We start from the raw sequence: 17,236 nt of genomic DNA, 5'->3' as shown, positions 1-17,236 counted from the left end.
CCTGTGTACAAACAGTGCCAGTCCACCTTCCTTAGGAATACCTCACTTCTCTCATACGTATCAGACAGTGTGAAACACCCCAGACAGGAGCAGAGCTAAACTGATCAAAATCAACAGAGAAATGAGCTTTTCCACCAGCCCCTGGTGGGTTTTTTTGGTTTTGTTGTGGTGTGGGGTTTTTTTGAGTTTTTTAGTTGCTTGGCCCTGCTCTTTCTTCCTAATAAATTTCAAGGGAAATTTGGCTGTTGCAATAACGTATGAAGATGCAGTATGTTAATGCTGGGTTTGATGCATTTTGTTTCAAAACAACTCCATTGATCAGTTCATGGTAAATATAGACCTATTTCAATAAATTAACCCTATGACTTAAAATCCCCAGAAACCCTTTCCCCACTGCTTTTCATCAACAGTGTTTTTGTCATTCTAGACATCCATGTGGCTTTAGATTCAGGGGGAAAAAAGCATTTCAGGGAGAAAAAAAAAACAACCAACCAACCAATTCAAAACCAAACAAAACCCAAACAAACATAAAAACCCCACAAAACCCCAAAGCCACTTTGTAAAGTTCAGAGACATAAACAAGAAGATTCAAGGCCAGGCTGGATGGGGCTTTGCGCAACCTGGTCTAGTGGAAGGCATCCTGCCCATGGCAGGGGGGCTGGAACTAGATTGTCCTTAAGGGCCTTTCCAGCCTAAACCATTCTACGAAGCACATACAAGTGCTGTCCGTCTCTCATTCAAGGGAACTCCCATTTTTGCAGGTGCAGGAAGGAGGCAGTCACGGGGCGGGGGCTGCTGTCCGTAGATGGCAGATTATTTCCCCAGGCCCGTAACATTATATGAATCGCCATTCCCGTGCATACGTGTGTGTATGTGTGTGCGCAGACTCGCTGCATACACGGACGGCAGCACACACCGCTCTCTCCCATTCTCCTCCCCGTAGCTCCGCAGCTCTCCGCGCCCCGGTAGGCACCTGCGGCTGCAGGGTGGGCAGGGCGGGGGCGGGGCCTCGCCGTGACGTATGAGGGGCGGGGCGGAGCCATACAAACAAGCTGGCGCCGGGCGCCGGCTGCGCCGCTTCCCGGTGGGTGAGGCGGGCGGCGGAGAGCGGTCCCTCGGCTCCCCCGCGGGCGCCCATGGATCAGCGGGGCGGGCGCTGGCCCACGGCTCCGCGCCCCGGCGGTGAGTGATGCGGAGGGCGCGGCGCGGTGATGCCGCGGCGGGTGCTGCCCGCACGAAGTTTGGGGTGGAAGCGGGGCGATCGTGGAGGGGGTCTGCTGGGACACCCCCGGGGGTGCACAGCGGCTGCCCCCCGCCCCGTACGGCAACCTGCTTCGGGCAGGTGGGAGCCCCGCGCACGCGGGAGGCGAGCGCCGCTCCGGGGCTGAGGAGCGCGTCTGACCGGCTGTGCGCAGCCTGTCCTCCCCCTGGAGGGACGTGTGGCTGCTTCCCCGCACCTTCCGTATCGAGTCAGGCTCTGGGAGACGTCGCTGACGGGGGTGGAGGGAAGGAAGGGAGGAAAGGAAGGAGAGAAAAAAGTGGTCGGAAGCACCTAGATTGCAGGTCTGTCCACCTTTGGCCCCTGGGCACTTTATTCCTTTACCTCCTGGTTTTCCCTGTGGCTAAATAACAAGGGCATGAAACGGCAGCATGGCAGGGGGTGGAAGCAGGGTGACAGAGTGCAGGGCTCCTGCCCGACAGCAGAGCAACTGGCAGAAGCTCTTCTGAGCATCTCTGATCCATTCCCACGCTGAACGCTGGAGACGGCTGGGTGCAGCGTGCCGGGCTAGAACCTGGCAAGATGCACAGGGCTGCAGGGCAAGGTGGTCTCTGGGGGCTGGCAGGAAAGCACAAAGCTTGAACTCCAGTTCGCTTCTGTTTTGAAGGACTGGCTCCCACGGGAAGTACAGGGAAGGCTTGGTTACTGCGGTTCTCGGGGTGCTTTCCGTAGATAAGGCTGTCAGAGGTTCAAATCTTATGGGGACAGAAGGATGCCAGGAGGGAGGGGTGCCGGTCTCCAACTGGAAGAATTCTGGTTTGGTCTTGTCTTGCAGCCATTCAGAGGATCAGGAGAAGGTACGTAGCTAAGTACAGGCATTTCAATCACTTCAGCTGGCTGGGAATTAAAGTATATGACTCTGTCACTGTGTTGGTGCAGTAGGTTGAGGGCTTTCCCTGCTCCAAGACTGTTCTTTGGATACTGAGGAGGAAAAACTATCTGGGAAGTCCTATGACAGAATAGCAGGTTTGAATGTTAGGGATGGAGTATCTGCAAGGATCATCCTTCTGGTGTGAAAGACCCATTCATAGTACTGAGAGCTTCCGCAGTAGATATGGCAAGTGAAATGTTAGTAGAACAGGTTCAGTTTGGTGTATGCCCATGTGTTGCCTGGCTATCAAACTTAATGTATAGCTATAATGACTATTACAATTTACATCTGCCAGCATTTCTTACGCTCTCAAACAAGTGCATTTCCTACATTGCTCAGACATGAGCACCTATCAGTATGAGCACAGTTACTGACATCAGCTTTAGCTGTCCCCTGCACATCCACCCTTTCAGTACCCACCCTGCTGGTTTTGATGGTTTTTTTTACCTTTTTGGAAAATGCAGAGGGTTTTGCCATTTCACAGCCAAATGAATGCCTCTAGTAGGTTAGCAGCAAGATTATGCTGCTGCAGTGGGGAGGCACTAATTTGACGTAGCAAATTCTGACCCCAGCATTGCCAGGTTCCTGTCCGTGTCCCCTCTTTGTCAGGATGCTACCTTGCTTATTTTGAATTGGCCATATTCTTCTATAGACGTCACAGAAAAACAGGGTGGGTGTAAAACAGGTTTTAAATATGCGTCTATACATATGTATGTATAGATACATGTAACTCATGCTTTTCATTAGGAGAAACCAGAAATGTTTTTATTAGTCTGACTAGCGTGGGATATATCGCTTCCCTCTTCTAGAAATGCCGCCCAGAGCCAAGAAGCTCTCAGAGCCCAAAAATATGTCAAAGATGATGGATTCCCATGAAAAGTTTTGATAGTTAGAAAAAGAAAATTGAAAATATACCTGGGCAGTCCAAAATAGAAGATCCTGCTGGGTCATCTCACTTCTCCCTCTAGAGGGTGAGGGTTCCCTCCAGGTCACCATGTAGTGCCTCACTTAGTAAATTGATTGGTTTAGCTAAGTCTAATACAGTGACGACCTCACCAGTGAACACTCTGCTCCAGTATTATCTTGAACGAAGGAGAGTGGAAGACACAGACATCAGCTTGGAATATGAACTAAAAGATTATTTGGAGGTTTGGATTTTTTTGTTTTTAAATGTCTGTTTTGTATTTGAAGTGGGACTCACAGCTACAGAGTGGTAAGAAATAGCTTGGCAGAGGAAATGAGAATGGGATTGCTTAATCTGCTATGCTCCCTTTTTCAATACATCCAGTTAAGGTGAGCCTTTGTACAGGGAGGGAGCAAGACATGAAAGAGCCATCCTTTTGCACAGGTTTTTCTTGGTGACAGCTTTGATGAATTAAGAAACAACTCTATTAACTGTTCAGTGGATTTCTATTTCCTAATTAAAATGTGACCCATTTTGCTTGGGAAGTGGGATGGGGAGTAATTTCTGGGTTTCGAATTGACCATTTGGGTTTATGGGGTGTAGAGAAGGCAGTGGTAGAGTGTACCCTTTTTGCTTTATTTAAAAGAAGGGTCCTGATAAGTATTATAAAATTGCTAGAAGGTGGCAGAGGCAATTCCATATTAGTGTTCAGTACAAAAATTTCTTGGCATCTTGAGCTTTTCAGGTTTATTTTTATTCTGCTCTAATGTCCCATTTTATTTTTACCTGCAAGAGGTTTTCTGAAATCTAGGGTATTCTCTGTTATAAAAAGATTTATGATCTCTTGGCATGAAAGACTGCAATGGTCGCTTCTGACCTTAAGAAAAAGAGTATATGTTATATATAACTACAGTCTATTATAAATTTGCTACTTTATTGCTCATGCTGGAGCTGAACTTCTTTAATAGTCATGAACTGGTGACCTAGCTAATTTGCATATACTGTATTTATCACTGCAGGTGCAGAGCAGAAATATAGCAGATTTCAGCCAAAAATACTTCCAACAAAGTCAGCCTTTCTCAGCTTGTTAAGTTCCCCTAACCAAAATTTAGGGACTTTTTAAAGTACATTTCTGAAGTCTTAGAACTGGTAGGCAATCTGTCATCTTAACAGCACTGAAATCATGATTAGATTTCTTAACATGCTGACTATAAAAGTTAAAGCCATGGTTTGATCTCTACTAGTTGTGCACCATTCTTAATATAATTTGGGAAATGTACCTAGACTATTTCACTTAAGCACTGTAATGCAAGGCCATATGGTTACTTATCTCTTCACCTTCCCTCTTAATGCACAGATGGCTTTTTTATATCATGGGGTGATCAATAGTTTATGCCCCTAGAGATCTCTGGCTGCAGTTGTATATAGTTCTGTTTAATTTAATACACTTGTCTCTGTAGCACTTGCTCAGGTAGGCAATTACTTGTTGGTAATTACTGGAAACTAGAATTCAAGCGTTTCATTGGCACATGTTGTTTAAAACTTTTGTTAAAATGTGGTTAAACAGTGTGTGGGGGGAAGTGTGGGAAGCATTCCTTCATGAAGAGGGCATTGTGAGACAGTTTAATAGTTAAAAATAACAAAACGCAGAATACGTTTCCAAGGAAAAAAATGTTTCATAAACTAGATTAGATTAAAAAAAATAAGTGCTCCCTTTCCTTTCCTGCTTTTTACTGAACTTTAAGTGATGGTGGTACTAGAGAGTTTTATTCTAACTGGATACAGTGTGTCACTCCAAAAAGCTCATATAAAAAAACCTAAGGAATATATGCTATGGCAGACACCATCTATTCTTAGAGGATAGGAATATATACTGCTCATATCAATGAGTGCCTGAAGAATTTCAAGCGCAGTACAATTGATCTAGTTCAGTTTTTTTAAACACATTACTGAATACAAGTGTTCAAATTGCTGACTTTCCATCAGTTTAGGAAGTTGTTCATAGACAATGCTTAGCTCAGTTATGGATTTTATTTATTTATCCAGTATAAGAAGCCATCATAGCAAATGTGGGGGTTGTACTGCACAGCAGTATTAAATCTTACATTTTGCAGTATTGTATGGAAATGAGTCCACAAACTGTCCTGAGGTTCTATCACAACTGCAAAACTAAATACACTTTTATAAGAACAGAATGTTTCCCTCAGATTTTCAGATCTAATCTCCCTCTAGAGACTGACTTTAGCAATGGTTCTATGGTTCTTGTTCAGGCCAGACTATGCTTTTTTAGAAGCCTGGGCAAAGATCTCACCAGTGAAGGGCTTCTGTTCTGCAAGGAGACAAAGTGAGGACATTTGAAACAACCTGTTTATCCTTGGTCCCTAGAGAACCATAAAACCACAACTCTTTAAGGAAGGTGGAATTACCTGTATGTTTCATGGAAAGGATGCAGTCTTCCCTCTCCTTGTTGCTGTCCTGGTGGTGACTGTGTCCCACTAGCTCTGCTAAACCTCTTGGTGGCTTTTTTTTTGTGAACAATCCACCAGTCAGATTTGCCAGCAGGCCCTATCTGACATTTACTACAGGCACTCCTTGCATTGCCTCCTACCTGATTTGGCAGCTAACTTGAAGGTTCTTAGGAAAGTTCAGAGCTAAATCCAGCCCCATTCCACCCCCAGCAAAAATGAAGGCTGGGCAAAAACTACCTTTTATTAATAATAATAATCTAGGTAATTTAGGCCATGCCCTTGAGTGAGGATAGACATACCAAGGCATACCTTGGTAATGTGGTAAGAAATAATAAAATACTGACACATTGTTCAAAGAGCACTGTAATATGCTTAAAAGTCAGTTAAATATGGTAGCTTTGGCTCCCATACTCCATTTACTAAGGAAAGCTTCCATTTATTTCCAAGTTACGATTACTTCTGAAAGGGTACAAAAGCTGATTTGATTGGCAATATCCACATTGAATCTTGTTGAATAAACAGTATGGCACATTTTGCTAATTAATTGGAGAAAACTGAAGAAAAGATTAAGCAAAAGCAATCAGGCTTTTTGAAAAGTCTTGCTATAATCTTTGAAGCAGCGTTTAACATAAACTGCGTTTCTTTTATCAACTTGCTTGTTTACTTGTAGCAAATACAATGGTAATGACTGTCAGTTAAATTTTTGTACTAATCTGGAATACAGTCATTGAGTGAAGTCATGTATGCTCTGCATGACTTGTGGAGGCAGTAAAGCACATTCTGAAAGCAGAAAAGTAATTTGGCAGAGGGGCTGCTAAAACTCTTCAGTGCATGCTTATTGTTGTTGAAACAGGTTTTTTGGACCCACAAATTCTGAAGCTATGAAACATGTTTGCATCATTTTATATAAACTGCTGTAATTCTAGCCATCAAACTGCAGATCTGCATAAAGCATTAAAGAGGACATAAGAGAAGAAAGCTGAATGACAACCAATTTATGTGCTGTTTTATTCCTGGACATCACTTTGCCCACGCAACATATGTTTTGTGCTGAATTTGGAGGCACACTCATGTCCATTGTGCTGCATTAGTCTAACACACAAAAAATAATTGATATCAGATACCAAACTTATGCAGTCTAATAGAAACAACAGAGAATGGAAAGACAGAGCTTTACTGCTCATAAGCAAACCAGCAATAACATAGGTACTTTAAATGGCATCATTACTTACATGGTTCACTGACTGTAGATAAAGGCAGTAAATGCTGCAGATACTGTGGCAGTGTTCTGCAGTATAAGAACACCAGTTGTACACCTGAACAAATAGTCAGGGAGGAACAATGAAATTCTGTATGTCTGAAGCAGGAGATACTCCCATGTTATTCTGAGGTCTCATGCTGCACCAGAAAACAGTTGCTTTTGTTTATTTAGAAAAAGCTATCTCCCCAAAATTCTTTGAGTTAAGAATGGAAAGACACTGAGACAGAGCTCCACTGGGGCTCAGAAAGCTATATGAGGTGAGGCCCTAGGCAGCATGCCTGTAATATCCCACAAGTCTGATTTCAAAGAGTAATGCCAGCCAAAACAAGAGTAGAGCTACAGCTAAGAGGCGCCTTGCTGTGTCTTTGGTTTCCCCCCAAACAATTCCATGCTATACTCAGCCATAGGAAGGTCTGAATAAAAAAAGTTGGCAACTGAGTAGTATGCAAACTATGAATTAAAAATAAACAGTCCAATAAATTGCTATATATAATTTATTAAAAAATAATAATCCCAGCAAGGTTTTGTCACTAATATTGAAGACCAGCAGCTAAAAGTTAATCTTTCCAGAGACAGCCTCTTGCAGAACTTGGCTATTAGCCTAGCATATTTCAATCTGATTACTAAGAAATAAGGGTTCCTGCCATTAGGCTTTAACTCATTTCAACAACATTACAACCTGTTCCTCAGTGGAATCCTATTATGCTTCTCAAGTAAGGTGTTAAGACAACAACTCAGGCTTACTATTTATGGAGATAGTGACTCTTAAAATATACTCTGAAGTAAGTGGCTATTCCTTTAATCTGTGACCTTAAAATTCAGCATGTGTTAATGTTTTGTTGCTGTTACATACTAAACTATCCATAAGTCCCTGATCCCATCTGGCTGGTTCCATACCATTTGCTCACATTTCTGCTGAACATGGTGGCAACATACATCAGTCAGTGGGGACGTCCACCATGCATTTACTTCAGTTAAATCGTATCACCCAGTGTTTGCCCACCAACATCCCCAGTGTGGGGCTAACAATTAAGATTATTTCCTGTTAAAACAGAAGTAGATTAAGCTAAGATTAACAGGAATGATGAGGACAGGGAGAGAGCAGATTAATGACAGCAGCCAAAATGGAGCTCTTTTAGCCAGATAGAACTTAACGGTGACTGAAAATGGAAGAACAACAAATTCCTCTGCAAAGTTGCCTCAAATCAGACATTATAGAACAGCCCAGGGAATGACCTTCTTCCCAAGGCAGGGCATGCCCATGAGTTCAAAGCCTGCAGGCATATAGGCAAGCACACGCTCTTGACTTCACATGCGTAGTGACACTTTGCTTCCTTTTCCCAGGTTTGATTTCTGCTTCCTAATAGTATCACTGCCTTGTAGCCCTCTAAAAGTGATTAGAAAAAAAAATAGCGTAAAAGTAATAATCTGTAATAAACATCAGGAAGCAGACCTGCCCCATTCAGGATGAAGGCCTGACCTCTGTGAATACAAAGCTATCAAACAGAACTTTCTAGATCACTTAGAAACACATCATTAGTCCTTGTCACACTGGGACTTAGCTTATTGTGGAAAAGTCATTAGTTTCTTTTCAGATTCTCTGGAGAATTTCCAAACCTAGCCCTTGCATTTCCTCAGGTTGTTCGTATGTAATTTCATATTTCAGCCCTTGTTAGCTGGTATAGTACATGCTGTTCCAAGCTTAAATTCATAATTACAGTTCTCCGCAAGTACTACTAAGGCAAAGCAGTCAGGTGCTCTGCCATCGTGGCTTCCGCTTCTAAATGGAGTTGGACAATACCAAAATCACACATACATCAACCCTCCACTGAGGTTATAAAGTCTTCAGAAGGCATCTTAATTTAGGGGGCTGTATACACTGCCTGCTCAATCTTACATCTATGCTATGTGTGAGGCCATTAAAATTTCACTTCAAACACTGCATTAAAAAAGCCCTGACCTTTAATGGAGTTCATCGGTGGTATTTAGTAGTCTTTTGATAAAGTGTGAAGTTAGCTGTTTATATTGCAGCAGATTTCTGGCTAACTTGAAATGACCTTCAGAAGTATCCATTGTGTATTTTCTTTCCTGAATATTATGACTGGACCACAGCTTTTTTAGAATTTTGTTGATGCAGTCATTCTATAGTCTGTGGTTTCATTAGCTTACCTTTTTGCAGGGCCAGAGTGCATACCAGCTGATTCTGTCCTTGGAAACCCTAAACACAAATCAAATGTTAACTTCACTTAAAAAATGACACAAAAATTCAGCTTTTCCTTGGTCTCTTACTCACCTAAACTTCTTCCTAACTTCCTCCTAGCAGAATATTGCCTTCCTATGGTTGGGCAGCTCTGTATTGTTTGAGCCTTTCTTCCAGGAGGCTTTACTTCTAAGATTGCTATCGCATAATCCTTTAGGAGGGTATGATTACCAGACTTCCTGCAAGACCCTCAGCTTTTAGGAATGCCATTTGGGTCCAGTCCATACTTTTTCCTTTTTTTTCCCCTAAGGTAAACCTATTCTTCCAGATAAAAAAAAGCACTTAATTCTCTTGTCATTGTGCTTCAACTCAGATGAAATGAGATTTTAAAAAAAAAAAAAAGTAATTATAAAAAATAATACTCTGTATGAATCTTGGGGGCAAGAGAAAGATTCAGAATTTTCACGTCTCCTGATGTCTGGAAATGATTTTCTGATGGTGTTATTGAATGTGCCTGTCTTATAAAGAATTTCATTATACCGAAAGATCTATGAGCCTAGATTTGGGAAAACTAAACAAGTTTGTACAGTTGTGGAAAGCAAAAGATACTTGTGGTGTAGCTTTAGTAGAGATACATCTGAGTATAAAATAATGTGCTTCTTTTCTTCCTCTTTCAGCAGAGTTTCTGTTTGAGACATACGCGTTCACTCAGCAAAACAAAACCAACTTTTAAAGGTTGTTCTTGGTGGAAATCGCTCTATGCCCCATTACCTACTTGAGTGAAACCAGACTAAGAACTGTCATGGCAGCTTTTCTGCTGGGAGCTGTGTTGCTTATTGTTCAACCTCAGGTAGTGCCTTCCAGACCAGCTATAAATTCGAAGGCAGAGACTTCTTCTCAGTCTGTTCAGAGAGAGCTTTTAAAGAAAACATCTCAAAAAAATGACTTCAAGGAAAATATTCATTCCAATGGATCGTGCCGGCAGCTGCCACATACTATCATTATTGGAGTGAGAAAAGGTGGAACAAGAGCTTTGTTAGAGATGTTAAGTCTCCATCCAGATATTGCAGCAGCAGAGAGTGAAGTTCACTTCTTTGACTGGGAAGATCATTACAGAAATGGATTGCAGTGGTATATTAATCAGATGCCGTTCTCTTATCCCCATCAGATCACAGTGGAAAAAACTCCAGCATATTTTACATCACCTAAAGTGCCTGAAAGAGTTTATAACATGAACCAATCAATGAGACTACTCCTTATTTTGAGAGACCCGAGTGAGAGAGTACTATCAGATTACACCCAAGTGTTCTATAACCACATGCAGAAGCACAAGCCGTATCCTTCCATTGAACAATTCCTGATTAAAGATGGTGAACTCAATGTGGGCTACAAGGCAATAAACAGAAGCTTATACTACATTCACATGCAAAACTGGCTGAAGTATTTTCCCCTTGATCATATCCACATTGTAGATGGGGATAAACTAATCAAAGATCCCTTCCCAGAAATAGAGAAAGTAGAGAGATTTTTGAAGTTATCACCACAGATAAATGCTTCAAACTTTTATTTCAATAAAACTAAAGGTTTCTATTGCCTAAGGGACAGTGGTAGAGAGCGTTGTTTGCACGAGTCAAAAGGAAGAGCACACCCACAAGTAGATACCTGGTTACTTGAGAAACTGCATGAATATTTCCATGAACCCAACAAGAAATTTTTTGAGCTTGTGGGCAGAACATTTGACTGGCACTCATTTGTGGCAAGTTAGTGGTAGCTTCAGAACCTATGTTCCAGTGTACAGTTAGAAATTCTAAAAAGGGCATTTAAGCTATAATTTATTTGTAAAATCCATAAATACTTCTGTACAGTATTAGATTCACAATTGCCATATATACTAGTTATATTTTTCTACTTGTTAAATTTGAAAGCATTTTGTATTGTTTTTCATGGTTGTTAACATTGTGTATGATGTGTCTATATGAAGAAACTAAATTATTTCACTGCAGAAGATGCTTCCTTGAAAATGCATTGTCTTTTTAATACATATGAAATTCATTTCAACAGAGCCCTTCATAATTATTTGAATACTTTGGCCTTTCTGGACTGCTCTGGACTTTTTCCTCTAATTACTAATGAATATGCTAAACTTTACATTTCCATTTCTCTTGCTTTAAAATTTGGTTTAATAATTTCTTTTTCATTTGAAAATATTGTTGTAGTTAGCAAATTGTTCCATTCTGCTTTACAAAATTATTTCCTGATAAAGTGGTGGTACTTGCACATGTTGGGACACGCACACCCGAAGGACAATGGAAGTGTCTGTTTAATATGACACATTAACTGCTGTACTTACCTTTGTATTTACTGTTATAACAAGTGCTTCTCAAATTCTTCAGCAGTGCGGTGCAGGTTTTATGGCAGATTTTTAAAGATTCTGGTGGGGACCAGCTCGTAAAATCCAGAGTTACCTGCAGAAATATGATCAACCTGAATACTTCCTACAGTCTATGAATTTATATACACTTCATGCAGAAGGAGGGTTGAGAGAAGAATTTAGGCAATATAGGGACATTTTCAAGGTTGCTTATGACTGTTCCCTCATTTTATAGCACATTTATGCTTTGCCATCACTGAAAATGAACACTTATGCATAAAAATCAGTTGGTCTAAACTCTAACAAGCAGTAACTTCATTCATACAAATATTGCCACTCTTTAACCCATTTAAGGCTGTTTACTATGAGTTGAGCAGAGGCTTCATGCAACTGAAAATTGCCCATGGTTTATTCTTCATTTAATCTCCTTCCAAGATCCGTGATGCCAGTTCTTGATTAGACTTATGTGTTCTGGGATTAACCCCAACTCCGGAAACTTTTATCATCTTCCCTCTGCTAAAAATGGAAAGTAGATGTTAGTACACTGGTAAAATTTACAGTTCTTCTTGTCTGGTAGTTATGATGTCTTGTTAGCCATCAGTTTCTGGAGTTTAGAGTTAATCCTTTTTCCACACAGAGCATTATATGTTACTTTCATTCTGAGCACCCAATTCTCATTTTATGATCTTGAGTTTAGCTGTTGAATGTGCAGTGGCAGCACCCTGTAAATTTGAACTTGTAACTGATTGTTACAGTCCTTTATAAAATTCAAATGTAGATTCATTAATTTTTTTCCTGGTGAGATGGTGCAAACTTGGGCACAATGACAAGGTACCATCTGGATGGAAATATCCCATATTATGCTGCTTGCATGAAAATTTGAAGATGCTGGCCCTCTCTCTCCCATTCCTTGTGCACCTGCCCAAGCTGTATTCAACCTCAGAGAGGTTGGTTGTGTTTTATAAAGTAGACCTTTGACTAAAGTCTACAATTAAATGGTATTGTACTCAATAAAATATTTTCTGAATTGCATCTCTCCTTTCTCTTTTATTCATCAGTTTCTGGAAGACCAGAATTTAGAATTCAGCTCCAGTTTAGATTCCCATTAAATGTTCCTTAAAACTTTAGCTGTAGCCTTGTGGATTGATTAGAAAGCAATTTTTTGCTGCTGGATTGTGCCTGCATGGTCCATTGCTGACTTAGAATATACAGCAAAGAGGGAAAGTTTCTAGTGGCAATAGTGTCAAATCTTATGTGAGGCAGATGCCAAAATCATCAGGATTATAGTGGCATCACACTCCTTTTGACACTTGAGAAAACAGCAATTCAGAGGGTGTTTGTGTAAGGTGGGGCAGTATTTTTTTTCTACCCTGGCTATTATCCCATTTCTTGCTAATGTGATCTGCAGGAGCCATCTGGACCTAATTGATTCTGGCCCAGATGAAAGGCTTCCCACCTTAGTATAGACCTGCCTTCACTAGTGCCTCCCTACAGCCCCAGACTAAGCCTGCCACATTCACATTTTTTGCTGGGAAAGGAAAAACACTATTTGACCAGGAGCCAGAGGAATAAAGGAGGGAAGGGTTGCATCAAGTTCACCTGCAGCAGGTCATATAGGGCAGCATAGGGCATAAGTGCTGAACTGTGAATGCCAGGACAGCATTGACACCTGATGTTGGTACTGAGAATACTTTTAGATGTGTAGTGCTACTTGATACCAGTATCTTGCCTGTCACACATGAGTATTTCCCCCCTACCCAATTTGGTTTGTCTCTGTAGAAAGAGAAGTAGAGCATGAACCACAGGGTCACTCTTACCATGCTACTGCTAGGATCTGATAGCATGTTCTCTATAGTATCAGGAGGTGACGTGACCAGTTCATGCAGACAGCCTCAAGCAGAAGTTCACATGACTCATGCCCTAGACCCTACGTTCAAAGGGGCCCACAGACAACACGTCATACAAAATCTGTATGCTTCATGCAGGGATGGCATGATTGTACAATACCTTATGCTGGAGGTTGCACAGGTAGTTGTGTAGTAGCTGTGCTGGTGATGAACAAGAAATCACACCCACAGTAATAATAATGGTAATATTTACCTGCCATAGGTGCTCTATGTTCAAAAGTTACACTATTTAAAACTTAGGATTCTGAGTGTGAATTTTGAGTTTAATAAGAGAAACATTTACTTCCCACACATGCATTACTATGTTTTAATATATTTGCTAGACTAAAGAAGTGCTAAAGGTTTGCTAGTTTCTAAAGAAGTGCTACACAACACCAAAAGCCAACAAAAGAGAGAGTGAAAGAAGCTGAAGCACATCCCAGTTGGGACTATAGAACATTAGTAGTGAGCTTTGAATTCACACCATATCTATTTGTAAAGGAAAGAAAAACATCCCTGAAAACACCTTTCCAGAGTTATGCAATGAAGGTATTTATTTCTGTAAAACTCTACCCTCTCAAGTTTAAAGTGCAACCACTTGGGTGTTGCTGCAGAGGCCTGTTCTCTCAGGGCAGCTAGCCAGGTCTGCGAGCACTCTTGCAAATATAAAATAAATACAACACTTTATGGGAATCCAATGTCCAGTTCAAAGTCTACCACCCTCACTGAGTACAAAAAGAAATGCCAATCAAGTCATTAATCAGGGTGGCACTGGAGGACTAAGTCCTGCCCTTTGCTTCACAACATGGATTAGTGTGCATCTTTCTTCGAAAGCCAGGTATTGTACCTGCAAAGGACAAAGTTTAAACTATGATTATACCATGAATGCTGCCCAAAGGGTATGAAAAGGGAAAGAAATATCTTAGGAAAAAAACACACAAAAGTTATTATCATCAAGAATATTGCTACATCTACAGTCGGTGCTGTGTGATCCTTTTACATGGGCTTTGCTGTTCCTGGTACCTTTTCCCTGATGTTGTAGGTGAAATAACATCTACTGTGCTTAAATAAATCAACATTGGTTTGGAACATCTCCGGAAAAAAAAAAAATCATCCTTTTTTTAAACTTGCTTGAGCCTGTTTGCATCAGGAATATGGTAGTGCCACACTTATTGATGAGGGTGTGAGACTTACTTAGCCACCAAAGAATATTTTAGATACAAACTTCATTTCTTTGTGGCTTAAAGTTGGTCATTTCCTGTTTCCTTGTCTACAAGCATTTTCAGACCCAGTGTCTGCAGAAAACCAGGATTCTAATTCTGTTGTCATCCACACAGATTTCAAATATCTAAAGAGAAATAAAAGGGGATAAGACATGTTTTCGTTTACCTTTCTTCTGCTTTATCTAGCATGACTGACGAGACATTTAAGAAAGGTTTTTATTGATATGACTCTGCCTAAGTGCCGGGTTATGCTGGAAGAATTGTATGTTCAGTGTTAATTTCTTCATTTTGCAGTTGCATTGGGAAGGCTGGTTACAGATGGAAGCCATGCAAGTATCTTATGAGTGGAAAAAAAAAAACACTTTTATTAATATTTTGCTTACCAAAAATAAATGAAATTGCATTTATCACTCCTAGAATATTAGCAAAGGAGAGCAGTACTCTCTTTTCCTGCAACAGTAACCCATCCACAGTAAATTTTTGCATAACTACTACACAAGAGTTGACACAGTTTTAAGTTAATAGTGCAATAAACTCTACAGTGATGCTGCAGTTTTTAAATGCCTTCTGGGATATATAAAATATGCAAGTCAGGGTGGGGAGCAGCTGGATTCATAGGAACAGCTGGTCTCATTGGTCTGAGAACACTTTTTTGCTTTAATGATAAGGGACATGAAATTTTTGGCTTGGATTATCACTTTGTGTTCTCTATGAAAGCAATGTCTTCAATTAACTTCCAAGTCAATAATCCTAGCATAATGACATCATCTTTTTACTTGCTATTGACATTATGCTCTGCCAAAACACAGCTGAAGAGCCAAACCCCAAACAGCAGATGCATGAGTGATCCCTTAGTATAAAAAAAAAAGATTGTAATACAACTCAGACACATAGCTTCAATTATGAAGTAACATTGGCTTGAACAAAGGACTGTTCTGAAGTGAATACCAAAATTCTTCTTTACTTAATTTGGATGAGGATTGCAGAGACAGAATCAGAGAATCATAGAATAGTTAGGGTTCAAAAGGACCTTAAGATCATCAAGTTCCAACCCCCTTGCCATGGGCAGGGATACCTCACACTAAACCATGCCACCCAAGGCTCTGTCCAACCTGGCCTTGAACACTGCCAGGGATGGAGCATTCACAAATTCCTTGGGCAACCCATTCCAGTGCCTCACCACCCTTACAGTAAAGAACTTCTTCCTTATATCCAATCTAAACTTCCCCTGTTTAAGTTTTAACCCGTTACCCCTTGTCCTGTCACTACAGTCCCTAATGAAGGGTACCTCCCCAGCACCCTTACAGGTCCCCTTCAGATACTGGAAGGCTGCTATAAGGTCTCCACGCAGCCTTCTCTTCTCCAGGATGAACAGCCCCAACTTTCTCAGCCTGTCTTCATACGGGAGGTGCTCCAGTCCCCTGATCATCCTCATGGCCCTCCTCTGGACTTGTTCCAACAGTTCCATGTCCTTTTTATGTTGAGGACACCAGAACTGCACACAATACTCTGAGGTCTCACAAGAGCAGAGTAGAGGGGCAGGATCACCTCCTTCGACCTGCTGGTCACGCTCCTTTTGATGCAGCCCAGGATACGGTTGGCTTTCTGGGTTGCAAGTGCACACTGAAGCTGGCTCATGTTCACTTTCTCATCAACCAACACCCCCAAGTCCTTCTCCACAGGGCTGCTCTGAATCCCTTCTCTGCCCAACCTGTAGCTGTGCCTGGGATTGCTCCGACCCAGGTGTAGGACCTTGCACTTGGCATGGTTGAACTTCATGAGGTTGGCATCAGCCCACCTCACAAGCATGTCGAGGTCCCTCTGGATGGCATTCCTTCCCTCCAGGGTATCAACCGAACCACACAGCTTGGTGTCATCGGCAAACTTTCTGAGGGTGCACTCAATCCCACTGTCCATGTCACCAACAAAGATGTTGAACAAGACCGGTCCCAACACCGATCCCTGAGGGACATCACTCATTACTGGTCTCCAGCTGGACATTGAGCCATTGACCACAACTCTTTGTGTGCAGCCATCCAGCCAGTTCTTTATCCACCGAGTGGTCCATCCATCAAATTAATGTCTCTCTAGTTTAGAGACAAGGAGGTCACTCAGGACAGTGTCGAACACTTTGCACAAGTTCAGGTAGAAACAGGAACATGTATGCATTCAACAGTACAAGTAACATGCCCTCTCTTCCTTGGTTTTCAATTCATTCGGCAGTATTTCAACAATGATGATTGGTCCAGCTTCCAGGACTCAGTACAGTTCAATGAAGGCAACAGAAAATTCATGGACCAAACAAACTTCTTGGGATATCTCCTATTGCTGTAATTTGTGAAATTCCTTTTTCCATTCCAGTAAACTGCTGTGTCATTTCTGTTCTATAATTAGCTATTATATTATCACTCTATAAAAAAATAGACCCATGATCTGATTCTATATTTATAAAATACTGTTGTAATGAATGGCAAATCTCAGCATTATGGGGTCCAAAGCATACTTTGTGTGTTTGCTGTGATATATTTTAAACCCTAATTGAATAAAATTCAGCTTATTTGCCCTGTGTCATTGCCTTACAGGAGGAGCTATTGTCACACCATCACATGTGAGTAGTTATGCACTTGGTAAATAGAAATATGTAATTGAAAGAATTTTTTTTTTCTTGTTGCTAGAATAGCAGTTATTGGCAATATTATGAGACTCTTACCCATTCTATGAATGGTAGCAGAATTTCTTTTGAAGTAATGGAAACAGTCTGAGAACCACTCTC

The 17,236-nt window shown here is 41.2% G+C and overlaps 1 protein-coding gene across 2 annotated transcripts; it reads left to right on the top strand.

Moving 5' to 3' along the window:
* Positions 1–1,035: 1,035 nt before the first annotated feature.
* Positions 1,036–12,386, top strand: HS3ST1 (heparan sulfate-glucosamine 3-sulfotransferase 1). 2 transcript variants are annotated; one of them, XM_061469233.1, is made up of 2 exons: positions 1,036–1,182; positions 9,664–12,386. In XM_061469233.1, exon 2 carries the CDS (start codon positions 9,786–9,788, stop codon positions 10,746–10,748), a length of 963 nt encoding a protein of 320 aa, XP_061325217.1. In that variant the 5' UTR covers positions 1,036–1,182; positions 9,664–9,785; the 3' UTR covers positions 10,749–12,386. The 2 variants fall into 2 exon arrangements, with proteins under 2 accessions (XP_061325217.1, XP_061325210.1); XM_061469226.1 differs by having other exon boundaries at positions 9,661–12,386.
* The last annotated feature ends 4,850 nt before the right edge of the window (positions 12,387–17,236 follow it).

The sequence above is a fragment of the Pezoporus flaviventris genome, unplaced genomic scaffold, assembly GCF_033815535.1.
Source record: "Pezoporus flaviventris isolate CSIRO_AGI_PZ_B2104156 unplaced genomic scaffold, CSIRO_AGI_Pfla_v1 ptg000002l, whole genome shotgun sequence".
In the NCBI taxonomy this organism is placed as follows: domain Eukaryota; kingdom Metazoa; phylum Chordata; class Aves; order Psittaciformes; family Psittacidae; genus Pezoporus; species Pezoporus flaviventris.
The sequence above is the reverse complement of the archived record's forward strand: the minus strand, read 5'-3'. Positions and strand labels throughout refer to the sequence as shown.

What these genes read in the sequence shown, in the direction of transcription:
- HS3ST1 (XM_061469233.1), top strand. Translation starts at nt 9,786, where the DNA reads ATGGCAGCTTTTCTGCTGGGAGCTGTGTTGCTTATTGTTCAACCTCAG.